Source organism: Rhinatrema bivittatum, chromosome 4 (genome assembly GCF_901001135.1).
Source record: "Rhinatrema bivittatum chromosome 4, aRhiBiv1.1, whole genome shotgun sequence".
Classification (NCBI taxonomy): domain Eukaryota; kingdom Metazoa; phylum Chordata; class Amphibia; order Gymnophiona; family Rhinatrematidae; genus Rhinatrema; species Rhinatrema bivittatum.
Window position 1 is genome coordinate 311,326,706 of NC_042618.1, and position 15,703 is coordinate 311,342,408.

General features: G+C 45.6%; 1 protein-coding gene across 1 annotated transcript in view; it reads left to right on the forward strand.

Annotated features, from left to right (window-relative positions):
- Positions 1–13,295, forward strand: part of GLP2R (glucagon like peptide 2 receptor) — a 226,302-nt gene extending 213,007 nt beyond the window's left edge. Inside the window, exons 12-13 of the mRNA XM_029600258.1 lie at positions 7,583–7,624; positions 11,003–13,295. Coding sequence (XP_029456118.1) covers positions 7,583–7,624; positions 11,003–11,107 — 147 coding nt within the window. The 3' untranslated portion in view covers positions 11,108–13,295. The remainder of the gene's footprint in view (positions 1–7,582; positions 7,625–11,002) is intronic.
- Positions 13,296–15,703: the final 2,408 nt, after the last annotated feature.

Below are 15,703 nucleotides of genomic sequence, written 5' to 3' on the forward strand. Positions count from 1 at the left end.
GCCTTCTGAAAATCCAAATACCCTACATCTACCAGTTCACCTTTATCTATATGTTTATTAACCCCTTCAAAAAAGTGAAGCAGATTTGTGAGGCAAGACTTGCCTTGGGTAAAGCCATGCTGACTTTGTTCCATTAAACCATGTCTTTCTATATGTTCTGTGATTTTGATATTTAGAACACTTTCCACTATTTTTCCTGGCACTGAAGTCAGGCTAACTGGTCTGTAGTTTCCCGGATCGCCTCTGGAGCCCTTTTTAAATATTGGGGTTACATTAGCCACCATCCATTCTTCAGGTACAATAGATGATTTTAATGATAGGTTACAAATTTTTACTAATAGATCTGAAATTTCATTTTTGAGCTCCTTCAGAACCATGGGGTGTATAGGCCTACCACATCTTCTAGGTTCACCGTGATGTAGTTCAGTCCATCTGAATCATTACCCGTGAAATCTTCTCTGGAAAGGGTATCCCCATCCTCTTCAGTAACCACCGAAGCAAAGAAATCTATACTAGAAGGAGCTTTATCTGGCTTGAAATGGTGGCATGCTTTCTCCTCCCCAGCACTGTCTAAAATCCTATCTATGTCACGCCTCAGGTCTGCCATTTTTGTACTAGGCAGGCAAGTTACCAGGCAATCCTCGCATCTACCAACCACCTGTTGTGCATTCCGTCCGCAAACCCCACCACTGACGGCCCTGTTTACCTGGTCCGCGCTCCGACAGGCCCCAGCCCAGCGTCTCCCGCTGCTACAGCCAGCCACTGCCGTCCTCGGCGCTCCGTGTCAGCGTCCTCCACCTCCTCCAAGCCTTCGACTTCCCAGGCCGCCCTGCAAGCCTTGTGCAGGGCCTTGGCATCCTCCCATGCCGGGACTATGCCCCTAGGTGCAAGCGTGCGGATCCCATGGCCCTTTAAAAGGTCCGCGACGGGCACTCCTTCTGCGGCATGCCCGGATGACAACATTTGAACTTCCTACTTAAAGTGAGGCCCTGTCCCCAGAACCTCACCTTGGCAAACAGGTCGACACCTCCGGTGTACCTAGTTGCCATCCTGCATTCTTGTGTCCCTGTGTTGTTCCAGTGCTCCTGTGTTCCCATGGTCCTCTGTGTTCCAGTGCCTGTCCTGATTCCTGCTCCACGTTCCTCCTCTGGTAGTACCTTCTCGGACTGATTCACAGTAATGACCCCTGCTTGCCTGACCACGATTGACCGCTGCCTGGAACTGACCTCTGCTTGCTTGACCATGTCTGACCGCTGCCTGAAACTGACCACTGCTTGCCTTTGACTGTGTTTGACTGCTGCCTGGAACTGACCTTTGCTTGCCTGACCACGTTGACCGCCACCTGGAACTGACCTCTGCTTGCCTATTGATTATGCTCGGACTGATCTCGGAACTGACCCTTGCTTTGGCTGACCACCCTCGGACGGATACCCTGACTTTGACCCTTGCGTTTCACTCGGATACTCTATTCGCTTCTCCTGTGACCACCAGACCAGCCTGCTCAGGCGCTGCCCATGGCCTACCTCAAACTAGACCTATAGGCGCTGCCTATCTCGCCCAGAGGGCTTCCTTTTCCTGTTTCCTTCCAGAGGTTTCCAGTGATACGTGCTCAGGTCTAGTTCATCCTTTCCTCAGCCGCGTACCTTTGCTTGTGGTGGGCTCACTTCTCCGCTACCTCTCCGGGAGACCCTCTGAGGCCCACCTAAGCCCAGGTGGTCGGGGTACCCAAGAGCCCAACCTGCGGAAACCCCGGATTGCTATTAGTGAAGTTCCAGCTAGCCTCTGTCTCCTTGTGTGCTCCGCCTCCTGGTGGCAGGCACTCTCTGGTTCCGACCAGAGGGCTGTACCAATCCTGCACCAGGCCAAGGGTCTACCTCCAACGCAACACCACCCAGGTATCTACATTCCTAATAATGTAATCACCAGCTATGATGGCCGACCTCACCCTTCCCTTCTGGGCAGTAGCCCTGGGAGATTCATCTTCAGTGCGAGAGGACAACGCATCACCTTGCTACAGGATTATTTCTTGCTACACCAGAGTGATGCTTTCCAACCAGGAGACCTTCCTTCTCTAAGGCAGCCCAGGGCTGCTAGACTGGAGTTGGGACTTGGCTACCTATGTCCCTGAAGGTCTCCTCTGTATACCTCTCTTTCTCTGCCTCTGTTCCTCCAGGTCTTCTACTCTAGTCTCTGGAGATCAGACTCATTCTCTGAGAGCCAGGAGCTCTTTGCACCAGGTGCACATATACATCCTGTCACGTGGCAGGTAAATATCAGACATGTAACACTCAATGCAAAACATTGGAAGGCCCCCCCCCCCTTTTGCTGCTGGATTGTTGCCTTCATCTTAATTTTGTTGAGTTCTTAGTTAAATTTAGGTTGCTAAGGGATTAGAAATGCGTAAATTAGAGTCCTTTAAATTTATTGCTGTATTCACTATTAATCTGGTAGTGACCTGCAAGGGGATAATTAAACTCCTGATAAGAGCTGCAGTAATCCTGTGTTTTAGATAGCCTAATTGATTATTAATGTGAACATGTCTCTTGCCTATAAATTAAAGGATGAATTAGGGATAGGTGGAAGGAAAGACAGACATTAGAATTAACTACCTTTGTCTTGCTTTTTATATCAGGCACACACTAAAGAATATACTCCACTATTTCACCTCTCCCTCAATCTTTTTAAGTCCTAAAATTTCCCAAAGCAATACTTACCAATCCTCTTCAGCCACGAGATGATCTTCTCTCAATGCTCCCACTGAATTGAGCATTACTGAGCTCTTCCCCTGAAATATATTTTGTGCTTCAAAGGCAAGTTAGTACTTCACAATACCTTTACTGATTTACACTTCAGTTCATTAGCCTCACTGCTATTTTTTCTATTTAACAAATGTTGGCACCTACTCAAATTCAATCACACTACTCTAAAACCTTTTCAAAGTGAGTACTGATCTTTTTCAACCTTTTGACTTAGGTATAACACACACTCTAAACTATTAACTACCTTTGCTTGCTTTTATATCAGACAGACACAAACTTTAAACTATTTACTACCTTTGACTTGCTTTTTATATCAGACACCCATGCAGTAAAGAATATGACCCGCTATTTCATCTCTCCCCAAAACGTTTTAAGTCCTAAAATTTCTCAAAGCAGTACTTACCGATCCTCTTCAGCCACCAGCAAAATGATCTTCTCCACTCAATGCTCCCACTGAACCTGATATGGAGGCTTAGCCAAAGTGATCTTTTTTTCATAGTGGCCAAGACTGCTTTCCAAAATCACAGAGTCTTGGACAAAGCAAACAATTATGTGTTAAAGATCCCCCTTCATCTTACATTTGGTACACATATCTGATTCAGCCCTGCCCATTTATATGTCTTGGTCGAATACCTACAGTGCAAAAGCTTAAATTGCATTTCTTGAAACTATGAATCAATAGACCTTTTACTAATACCCTCAAAGAAATGTACCTGAGCAGAAATCCTCAATCTCAAATCTTTGTTCCAACATTACATTGCCAGAGCAAAAACATCAGGAGTATATTTTCCATGATGCAACTTATACTAAATTGAAATTTTATTTATTTTATTACCATGAAACAAATCATGTTAGATAAGGAGTTCAATTGAAAAATATTTTGACACAGCTTTTTAAATTGTAAGTTCAAAAAATGCATGCAAGCCAGCACACATGCATATATGGGCTCATGTATACATATTGTTATGGGAACCAGCCACTGTAGGCCCGCAGCCTGCTCCCTCCACCTCCTACCTCTGCGGCTGCCCGCTGCTTGCTAGCCCCAGATGTCTTGTGGCCATGGGGCACTTGTGGTTGCCATTGCTCTCTCCGCTCCAGGCTCCTGCCGGGCCTCTGGCGCAGCTGCTCTTTCCCGGCCATGCGCTCCTTCCCACAGGGCCTCCACCAGGTCTCTGACATTGTAGCTCCTTCCCGACTGCGTGCACCTTCCACGCAGAACCCCGCCAGGCCTCCGACGCTGCCTACTCCTTCCCGGCTGCGAGCTCCCTCCATGTGGGGCCTATGCCAGGCCTCCGATCGCTGCTGCTGGATGCAGTGGTGCCTGATCCCGCGGGGTGCTCCGTGCTCCTAGGCGCGCGCCGGCGTGTGGCCTCTGACAATCATTTAAGGGAATCGCTATGGGAGGTGCTAGGGCCCCTCCCTCTTGACCCGGGACTATTTAAGGCAAGGCCTTCCTGCAAGCCCTCGCCTTGGCTACTCGGCTCCTGCTTGTGTTCCTGATAGTCCCGTTCCTGTGTTCTTGCTTCTACCTGCCAGACCTCTGCTTGTACCTGACCTCCGAGATACGCTGCCTGCCAAGACCTCTGCTTGTACCTGACCTCCGAGATACACTGCCTGCCAAGACCTCTGCTTGTACCTGATCTCCGAGATACGCCGCCTGCCAGGACCCCTGTTTGTATCTGACCTCTGAGACAACGCTGCCAGCCAAGACCTCAGCTTACACTCGATCTCCAGCCACGTCATCTACCTTGCCTTGCCAGCTCCTGCTTTCCGCTCATCCTTGCCTGCTAAAAGCTACACCTAAACCCAGACTCTGTCTCCTGAGGCCCCATGTAAATCCAGCCAGCCCTGGTACCCAGGGTTCAACCTGAGAGCAACGTGGGCTGGAAGTGGTGAAGCGTCAACAGGGTCTCAGGTTCTCATTAGTCTCACCTGCCAACAATGGAGACCTCTGGGGCTTCTCCCCACAGGTGGTACCAACTTCCCCTTGGCCCAAGAATCCACGCTCCACAACACATATGCATGAAGGACCTGATTTTTCAAAATCATTTACACATTTAAAACTGGGTTTTACGTGTGTAAATGCAATTTACCCAAGTTAAATGGCTTGTGAAAATTGCTACGACAGTATGTTACATTTACATAATAACTTTTGAAAATTTACCTGTTTAGGAGGTAAATTTCAAAGAAGGTACATGTTTAAATGTATTATCATTGAAGTTTTCAAAAGCCCATTTACACACTTAAAGTGCACTTATGCATGTAAAGCCCATTGACATTCATGGCATAAATTATAGCCAATTTTCAAAAGCCACTTACACACGCAAACTGCATTTAAACATGTAAAACTCAATTGTAAATATGTAAATCCTTTTGAAATTACCCCCAATTTTATGAGTTTGCGTAAATGCAACAAAATATTAAATACTCATAGTGGTACATGTGCGTACATTTCCACAAATTTACCACATTAAATTTGTGCATTCGTCATACACACACACATTGTTCTGCAATTTTAACAACTTCTTATTCTTCTGGATTGGGATCATTCAGTGATCCGACCACCAGTGTGGCAGCCGAACTTTACCGCCATGGACATGTCATGACTGGCATCCTGGTGGTGAGAGTTGAGCATCTTCTGTTCCCTATAAGGAGACAATGTATGAATAATTAGGTATTGGTTACTATTTACAGACCAACAGTTTGTAATCATATCAAAGGTGATACTCAAGGCCCATGTGACACACAATTTATTCGATTTTGCTGGGAAAGGAATTCATTTGTTTAATATCTTCTTCAGAGACCAAAATCATACGGAAAAAATAATAAGTTGTATTAAGGCTGTCTGTTACCCACCTCTTCTTCTTCTGCCTAATAATGTCATTGTGCCACAAAAAGAGAGCGCAATTTGGAAAGATTTTTACATAGATAAACAGCAGTTTACACATGTAACAGGCCTCACTGAACATTACCCCACCCCCGTCTGTGGGTAAAGGTATCCGTGCACGGATACTTTTGCTCACTAGCAAAAAAGGGGCCTGGTTGAGGCAGAGGCAGGTCAGGGAGGGAAAGGACATGTGGGCTTTTCATTTTGAAAGCCTTGTGTATGCTTTCCATAGGTACATTTGCTTGTGCTTCAAAGCAGGTGCAAGTGTATAGAGATACATTGTACCTAGTCTGTTTTTCGTGGCCACCAACAGTTCAAAGCAAAATTAAGCTTGCAGTCCTGCAGTTAGTTTAAAAATTGCCTCATTTATATCTTGAGGTTTCAGGGATAGATGACAAGTATTTCCTTAAAAATAAAGCCTTTCTTGAACATTCTTACTGGAGAACTTCTATATTTTCACATATTTACTCCAGTCATGAGGGGTTATATTCTTACACTTTTTGCATCTATGTGAAGAGACCACCTAGGTCTCCACTAGAGGCCCTTACCTTAAGTCCTAGGAGGTAGGAGGGGGTCAATCATCCCTGATGAGCACCTACAGTCAGCCCAATCTGTATCAGTACAAGCAGGCAAAGCGGAAAATCAGTGTGGAAGTTTTGAGTTAGTCTTGAAGAGTGAGGAGCATGGACTTGGAGTTTCCCCAGTCTCCAAATGAGGCCCCATGGCTGGCACCTGAGAATGAGGAAGGAAGCGTTTCCTGTCTTGTACTCAACCAGTCTGAAAGGCATTGTCTCAGAGAGTGGAGAGAAATATTGTTGTGGAGTTTTATTTTTGTGGAGAGACTCTGTTCCTGCCTCTGGGAGGATTTTTCCCTGCCTGGAGGAGGTTTCCCTGTTACCCATACAAAAAGGGACAGCAGTATCTTGGCTCTCAGGATTAACTGAGAAGATTCTGGGGATTCACTTTGAAGATATGATTATAGTAAAGTAGTTTTGGAACCCCACTCAGTGTCCTTTGAGTCTTTTGGGTAGTAGGAACAGAGACTGGTGGATAGGAGAATTCATCTAACAGTGAGTACACCTGTGGGAGTGAGAGAGAGAGAGAATGCAAGTGGAAAAGAAACTATATCCCCCTGTGCATCTTGAGCTTTGGAAGTTCAGTCTCTCTTCCCACTCAAAGAATCCACGCCCAGAGGTTGAAAGGATTGGTGCTGTGACCCAGCATCATTTTGGCCCTAAGCACCAAAGTAAGGGACTACATATAGATATCCTTTGTTAATTTTGAATAACCTTCCTGTTTGCAAGGTACTTTGCAGTCTATTTTCCTGGGTATTTTTCCCTTTGAAAATCAGCTGCATACTTTGCACCTCCTATTTGTGTGGTGGTTAAGGGGGCAACATAGTGCACATGCCATTAAAATCAAATGTACATGTGCAGTAGCAATGTTCTAAATGTAAAAAAAAAAGGTACCAGGTCAAGTCCAGCAGCAACCTCCACCTTCACTTTTTCCCAGTGGGAAAAAGGAAGCACATTGGAAAAAGCTTCCAGGCTTATGACCTGGCAGAAAATCACCACTGCACACATGCTTGTACCCACAGGCCTGCAAGTGGGCCTGCAGCATTTCAAACTTGAAAACCACACAATCCCTTTGGCTTTGGAGGTTGCAAGGGATAAAAGAAAGCTGTACACTCTTTATTCTGCTCAATGTGTCAAAAGAACAGATATCAATTGGTCTTACATACTTCCTATCAATTTAATACATTACTGCTAATTTTTCATTGTGAAATTCCTTATGCAGTTTCATTCAGTTCTCCTAAACCTCTAGGAGGCAGGCCAGAGTCACAAGTTACTGCATGTGGAATATTATCAGACTGACCCATGCATTATGTGTGATGTCATTCTTTAAATCTAATGTTCACTCTGTCTTTCTTTTTCAGGGCTTTGTTGTTGCAGCCTTGTATTGTTTTGTCAATGGAGAGGTAGGAATCAGTATTAAGTTGTACATTACAGATGGGACAAAAACCCCAAACATAGGCCATAATCTGGGTGTTTGTGTAGGAGTGGGATTTATTGCATTGCAATCACAGATCATGATAATGATTATCCAAAAAACAGAAGTAAATGGTAACATAGTTCTTGATGGCAAATACAGCCCCAATGTTCTATCCAGTCTGTCCAGCAGGTTGCTTAGGATAGAAACGGCTGCTCTGTGCAGGTTACCGCCATGCATTCTGTTAAGGGTTGTAACTGTTGCTCTGTGCAGATTACTCCCAATGACACAGTCCCTGATATATATACAAACTGTGAAATCTTAGTGTAGGAGGGAGGGGGTTTTGAAGGATGCTACCAGACATGGAGACTGAGGTGAAAAGGATAGATTGTGAGGGAAGGGGGGAGTGTATTACTTTGTTAAACCATGTACAATTTGTCATTCCAATAAAAGGTAGCCCTGAAGTTATCTTTGAAGAAAATCCAACATATTGCTACGAAGAAGTTACTGACAGGTCTATCCAGTACCGAGCGGTGGGAAGAGCTGCATTAGTGCCCGGCGCACCCACAGTTGCCGCACACACAGTGCAGCTCACCTACCGCTCGATCCTGAACTATAATTTCATGCAAATGTAAACCGCGTCTAAGAAGGGTCCGTGAAGCGTTAGGCCCGCGCAACCCATTTACTGGATAGAGCGCCTATACAGTATCCTGGGTGCGCGGGCCTAACGCTTCACGCCTCGCTGGTATCTGTCGTTTCAAATGTCATTTGAAATGACAGATACAGGAAGTCGGGACTGCAGTCCCCCCTCCCCTCCTCCCGAAGCTGGGCGCGAAAAGCAGCCTTGCTCCGGGAGGAGGGGAGAAGGGGACTGGCAGTACGAAGTGGCGAATCGACTTACTTTTTGCACCCCCCTCCGGACATCGGATGACCTCTCCTGCCTCCAGCTGCTCGCGAAGATGGACGCCTGCAAAAAGTAAGTTGCTTCGCCGCTTCACACTGTCAGTGTCTCTTCTTCCCTCCTCCCGGAGCAAGGCTGCTTTTCGCGCCCTGCTTCGGGAGGAGGGAAGAAGAGACACTGACAGTGTGAAGCGGCGAAGCAACTTACTTGTTGCAGCCCCCATCGGACCTCTCCTGCCTCCCGCTGCGTGACTTACTTTTTTTTTGCAGCCCTCCGGCCATCACATGTGATGTCATGTCTTGAGCGGCCAATTGCACACACAGGGGCCGCTTTCCCCGTGCAGGCGTCCATCTTCGCCGGGAGGCAGGGGAGCCACGATCCGTTCCTGCTGATGGCCGGAGGGCTGCAAAAAAAAGTAAGTCGCGCAGCGGGAGGCAGGAGAGGTCCGATGGGGGCTGCAAAAAGTAAGTTGCTTCGCCGCTTCACACTGTCAGTGTCTCTTCTTTCCCTCCTCCCGAAGCAGGGCGCGAAAAGCAGCCTTGCTCCGAGAGGAGGGAAGAAGAAGGGCTGGCAGTATGAAGTGGCTGAAGCGACTTACTTTTGCAGCCCCCACCGGACATCGGAGGGGGCTGCAACGTTTTTTTCGCTTTTTTTTTTTTTGCTTCGGGAGGAGGGGAGAGGACTGGGGCTGCCCCGGAGACCGGCACCCATGATCGCGGCCGGGGCAGGTGAGCGGGAGCTGGGGGAAAGCTTGCCGCCTACCCTTACCCCTCTACCGCAGGGGTAAGGGTAGACAGTAAGTTAGCAGGTTAAACGCGCGACAAAACGGCAGGGAAAGATAGCGATAGTCGGGGCGCGGGTTACGGGATGCTAGGGAATAGCTAATTCGCTCGTTGCATGCAATATACATGCCGCGTGCGGAAGGGGGTTCCCGGGGATTTTAGGACGCGGTAGGAGTAGGTTAAAGGGGATTCGGGATCGCAGGAAGGGCTAACGCGGCCGGAAAGTGAGTAGAATGCGGGTAGGAGCGGGGTAAACGCGGCTGCACTTTACTGCATAGACCTGTGAGTGCATACATCTTTGCAGTGGTACAATATGGAAATTAAACACAGAAAGATTCATATTCAGCAGCGTGGGGAGTAACTTTACCCAGATATCTTTAGGCCAGCGTTTTCTCCAGCCAGATTTACCTGAGTAAGCTTAGCAGCGTAGCACTCGATATCAGCGCTACCTAGCTAAACTTCAGCCTTGCCCCCTGGAATTTCCCTCCCTCTTTTTATCCAGCTAAATTTTCCATGGGCAAAATGTCACCTGTGAAGGGAGGAAATGTCCAAAATGTTTGTCCAGATAACTGAAAAGTTACTTGGACAAGCTCCTTTGAATATGGACCTCATGTAGTGAGATCTAAGAAAATGCAGGCTCTTGAAATGTGCCACTCTAGAATTGTGAAGATTAGCTGGAAGGACATTATCTCAAACGAAAGGGTGCATGAGATGATAGCAGGTGGCAGAACCCTTGCAGAAGATGTGATCAAAAGGAAAATGAGATTTGCTGAACATGTATTCAGACGCTGTGGGGGGCAGATTAGCTAACCTAGAATTAGATGGCAAGTTAGAGGGCAAAAACAAGACAGGAAAGCAGAAAAGAGTCTGGGGCAATGACATAAAAATGGTCGAGATCTCGAAACATAGGTAAAGCAAAGGAAAGCTGAGCACAGAAAGGACTGGTGCAACATAAGTTGTCATCGTTGATAATGGGACTGGGTGATGGTGAGTGCCATGTGTTGCGGATGACACCAAAGCTGTGTTGCATTGCATATTCCTGGCAAGTCTTACTGATGTTACAGAGGGATAGAAATAGATTGGTAAACAGGGTGGGTACTAAGAAGCATTCATTTATCTTCTGTATACTGATAAACTAGTCAGTGATACTAGCGCTTCAAAGTACTCATACTGCCCCACCAGAGGATGGGTTACAGCATGGGTCAGTGGCGCAGCATCCTTCACGCATGCTGTTCCACCACATAGCAGGTACAGTATAGGCAGCAGCACAGCGCAAGCTCTCCTCACACCCTGCTCCAGCACAGAACAGGTACAACACTGTTGGCAGGAGTGCAAGCATCCTTCGCATATGTTGCTTCAACCACCAGCATAGGCAGCAACAGTGCAGACCTTCCTCCTACACACTGCCTCACCACAGAACAGGGACAGCAGCAGTACATCCCTCCTTCTCATATCCTTACAATACCTCACCAGTGTGTGTCAGGCTTTTCCTGGACAGACTTCTTTGAGGGAGGAAATCTTTATGCCCTTTCAATTCTTGGTTTCTGATGAAACCACATTAGTCATTATTGCCCATATAATTGATGTTTGAACAGCTGACGAACTCATTTTGGTGTTGTGAATTGGAACCACCAAGAAAAAATGGAATTCAGGCTTAAATGCCTCTGTTTTCTGTGCCTCACAGGTAAAAGCAGAAACTCCGCAAACAGTGGGATCTTTTCTTGCTAGTTCACATCCACGGGAAGAAGGGTCTCCAGAAGCATTCTCAGAAATCACATTATGCTGCTAATGGATTTTACCAGAAGATGAGGAGACCATTGACCATGCAGCTCCTGCATGTGAGCGTGATTGCAGATTTTGGTCCCCAGAATGGTGCCCCTCTGCAGTGCTTCACACCGCGGAAGCGTGTCTGAGAGCAGTGATGGAGGGCTGACCATGGGAGAAACAACAGATGAAATACTTGAAGAGTGAGATCTGAAAACTGCATTACAAGAAAGTGTGTTTCTGATGCAGTTCCTCTCCAGTAAAACCTTGGACTGTTGATTATGATGCAGGAACATTTGTCCCTCATGCATTCTCTTTCAGTAAACCTTGGAATGTGAAAAGCACGAATATGAGACATGGAAAGTAGAGTTGTGTTACTTGTAAGTGTGTTATCTGAAAAGGATCCATCTTACAGCCCCACCTGAGAAAAAACTGACAACCAAAGACTGAAGGACAGCATTACATGGGCAGTTTTAGTCTGGTGACTCCCAACAGAATGGCTACTGTACTGATGCTGACAGGACTGATGTCTCTTTTTAATGTTTCCCAATATAAATATACTGTACATATGTACCTATTGTATAATTCTACAGAACAATGTCTTTAATGCATACATGGACATTTTGGGGGAATACTGAATAGTCTGTAGTGTTACAAGGGATGCGTGCACTTTTGCATACATGCACCTTGTAGGTAATTAACTGTGCATATACGTTTGCACCCAGTATTTGTGTGGGTGGGTGGGGCAAAATAGTACACTTATGTTTGAAAATCCAAATGTACCTGTACTATGTTTTCTCCAAGCCAACACATTCCTAGGAACACCTTTTTTAACTGCAGCTAAAAGTGCATGCACCGTGACAGCCCAGGTGTGTTTTGAGCCAATGTGAGAGCAACAATGATCTAACAGGGCAATCTACCCAGGTAAACTGCTTTGAAAATTGTCCTCTTTGTGTTCATTTGTAAATGAGGCTGCTGACCTTGCTGTTTTTCCTGTTGAATGAAGTGTAGTGTCCTAAATAAAGTTACTGCTCATACAAGAGCTATCTTTCCTGCAGCATTCTCTGTATTTGCAATTCATAAAAATCTGATTGATGGAGACCCCACTGTAATGTCACAGCAGAAGCTTTAGCTGCAACAAAGATTAATGTAATATGCTGCTGCCTGTACTGGAAAAGGGAGATGAGTGAGGGGATCAAATCCACAGATAACACAAACTTATTCCAAATTGTTATTGATGAATTAACTGAGAGGAATTGCAAGAGGACCTTGCAAGGCTGGGGGAGGGGAGTTGGGCATTTAAATGGCAGATGAAATTTAATGTGGTGTCACAAGTCTGAACCTGGGACCTCCATGACCTATGATAGTTCTCTGTAACACACATCTCAGAGCCAATCATTTGCAGTAAAAAGCAACTTTATTCCATACATCAGTTTTCACATTTAAAGTTTTCAGTTCCTGTCCTGAGACACTAGCAGGATCACCCCAATGGGATACATTGATAGTCACTTGCAGGCCATCCCAATTCCCCAGGGCTTCGTGGAACCTATGTCCCAACTGTACCTTTGCAGATTCAAAATCCCTAACTGAAGTCTGGGTATGAGCAAGCCGTGGCTCCCTGCCTGGCTCTCCCTGAAAGATAGTGTTCTCGTCATTAAGAGGCACACTGATCCTTTGCAGTAGCTCTGTAATTAGCCTCAGCTGTGTCTCACAATTATTACCACACCTTCTGTGGCTGATATCTTCATCCTTGTTGGTTCTCTGCCAAAGATTTCCGAACTATATGTAGCCTTACCTAGATAACTATAGAGTCTTGCTAGAGGGTCCTTCTCTAAAGTAATCCAGATAACAATAAACTCTGTGTTTGCAGAGTTCTTATAATGTGCAAGTATTTTTCTTGTTGAGGAGGAGCTGAAGGGGGATTAGGTGAAGTATCATTTAATGTTTGGAGTACTGGAATGGAGTAGATAGGGGTTATGTATAGTAGGAGGTTCATTTCTCCTAAGAGGATGGGTTGGGGTAAAATCTATATTAGATCCCTATACAGGCAACTTGGGAGGAGATGTGGAGGAGGTTCGAGGGGTGAAGGACTGAGAGAGAGTTGATTGAATCCACAGTTGATACAAGATCACTGTAAGCAATCAGAGGGGCAGAGGCCCCGAAGCCAAGGGGGGAGAAAAACCTTGCTGAGGAGGCTCATGTGAAGAGTATTTTAATATTGTTTCTGTCAGAAGAATCTGTCCTAATGCCTTGGGGCTGAGAGCTGGTTGTTGTTCCCTTTTTTCTGAAGAAGCTATTGGAGGAAGAGAGTGTGTGTCCTTATTGAATTTTTTTTTTTTTTTTTTTTACTATATCCAGTAAGTTTCTTCTAGAGTTGTTTTTAAGACCTGGAATCGTTTTGAATGTACAATAATTTCTACCATTTATTACCAATCTCAGGTGTGGACATTGGACTTTGTTTAGGTTGATAAGTCTCCCCTGGGCCTCCCAGAGACTCTGTGGTCCTTACCTGGTGATCCCTGGAGGACTGGTGACCATTTGCGGGGATGCAGCAGCATCAATCCCTATCTCTGTGGCCTTTGAAAGTGACCCCCTAAGAAAAAGGGCAGTTACATACATTTCCTAGCAGCCCCATGCTTTCTGTTCCCTCTGGCTTTACAGTCCCCTAGCTAACTCTTGTTCACTGACAGTCACATTTAAATCCCCCTGCGCGCAAAAAATGGGGGTTACGCACATGGCCGGGCCTTGTGGCCGTGCCGTGCACATCTTCAATGGGGCCTGGGCCACATACATACCCCCGTTGTGCGCCGAGTGCCGGTCCCAGTTAAAGGGGCGGGAAGGGATGGGGCTGGAGGCTGCCGGTACAGTGGCCATTTGCTGCTGTACTGGGGAAGGATTGGAAGGTGCACACAAAGTTGCTACGGCTCCGTTGGAGCAGTAAGCAACAAAATTTAAAAAAAGACAGGTAGGAGAAAGGGTTTAGGGGGTGGGGTGGAGAGGGGAAGCGGAAGGGAGGTTAGGGTAGGGAAGTTCCCTCCCAGTCCGCTCCTTAATTGGAGCAGACTGGGAGGAAACTGGGGAAGGCCTCGATGCGTCGCCACACGTAAATTGCAATTCTCTACTCCTCCTTGTGCGCGCCGCACGCACATGTGCATGCGGATTACAAAATCCTCCGCACATGTGCGTGCACACCTCGTTTTTTGTAACGGGCGCAGCCACACGCACATGTTATAAAATACGCACGCCCATGCGCGCCCAAGTCCTGCAAGCATATGGCGCGCGTGCGTCTTTAAAAATCTACCCCTTTTTCTTTCTGCCTTAAGGCAGTGTTACCCTGGAACTCTCTTTAGAGCTCCCTCTGTCTTCTGGATAACTTAACTATCCTGTGTCTTCAGGCTGCTTCTGCCTGTGTGAAGCCTTTGTTTCATTACAGTGGACATATGCAAAGTGATACATATATGAAATGCCTCTAGCTTATACAGACAACTTAAATCCTACCTTCCCTCTTCACAACAACGCCTACATGCTCATCTCACGTCAATGGTTGAATGTAATACTGCATTCATACTATCTAATCTAACAAGAATGAAATAATTGAATAACTGAAATTCAATAAATGTCCCATATTTATTTATTTATTTATTTTTAATTTTATATACCGAGGTTCTTATAGAGACTATAAATCACTCCGGTTTACATATAACGATAAACTGCCCAACAGAGATAAGGGGGCTTTACATAGAACAGTGGGTACATATGGAACATTATAACTGGATGACAATTTAACATAATGATAATAAATAATATAGAATAGTTTTACTTGTAATTAATAAATTATGTAATATAAACTGTATAATTTAAATATTTAACTTGGATATAGTGACATATTAACCATGCCAAATATAAATAATAAGATAAAATGAATTTTGAACTTAGAAATTGTAGTCCAGTTGCAGAGGAAAATATAAATAAGATTAATTTTTAGAACTCAAAGATTGTTGTCCAGTTGCAGAGACCTGAAGGTAGGACTTGGTATGGTGACCATAATTAGGGGATACTTCTTATTTGGAAGAGGATACTTCTTATTTGCAGAGGATTTGAAGAGGATTTGAAGAGGATTTGCAGAGGATTTGCAGAGGATTTGAAGAGGATACTTCTTATTTGCAGAGACCTGAAGGTAGGATTTGGTATGGTGACCATAATTAGGGGATACTTCTTATTTGGAAGACTTTCCGTCTTGGTAGAGTTGTGAGTCTGGGAAGGCTTGTTGGAAAAGAAGAGTCTTTAGCCTTTTTTGAACTCTTGATGATTGGGTTCAAGTCTTAGATTTGGGGGGAGCATGTTCCACTGGTGGGGGCCTGCTAAGGATAGCGCTCTTTTGCTCAGAGATGATTTTACTTGTTGGGCATGCAGTGATCCTTTGTAAGCGCTTCTGATAGGTCTGGAAGATGTGTGCGGTTGGAGTTGAAAGCTTAACGTGATGGGAGCTATTTTGTTTGTCGCTTTGTGGATGATTGTGAGTACCTTATAGAGTATCCTTTGTTTAATGGGAAGCCAGTGTAGATTACTAAGGATTGGGGTGATGTGATCTTTTTTGTTAGTGCTTGTTAGAATTCTGGCA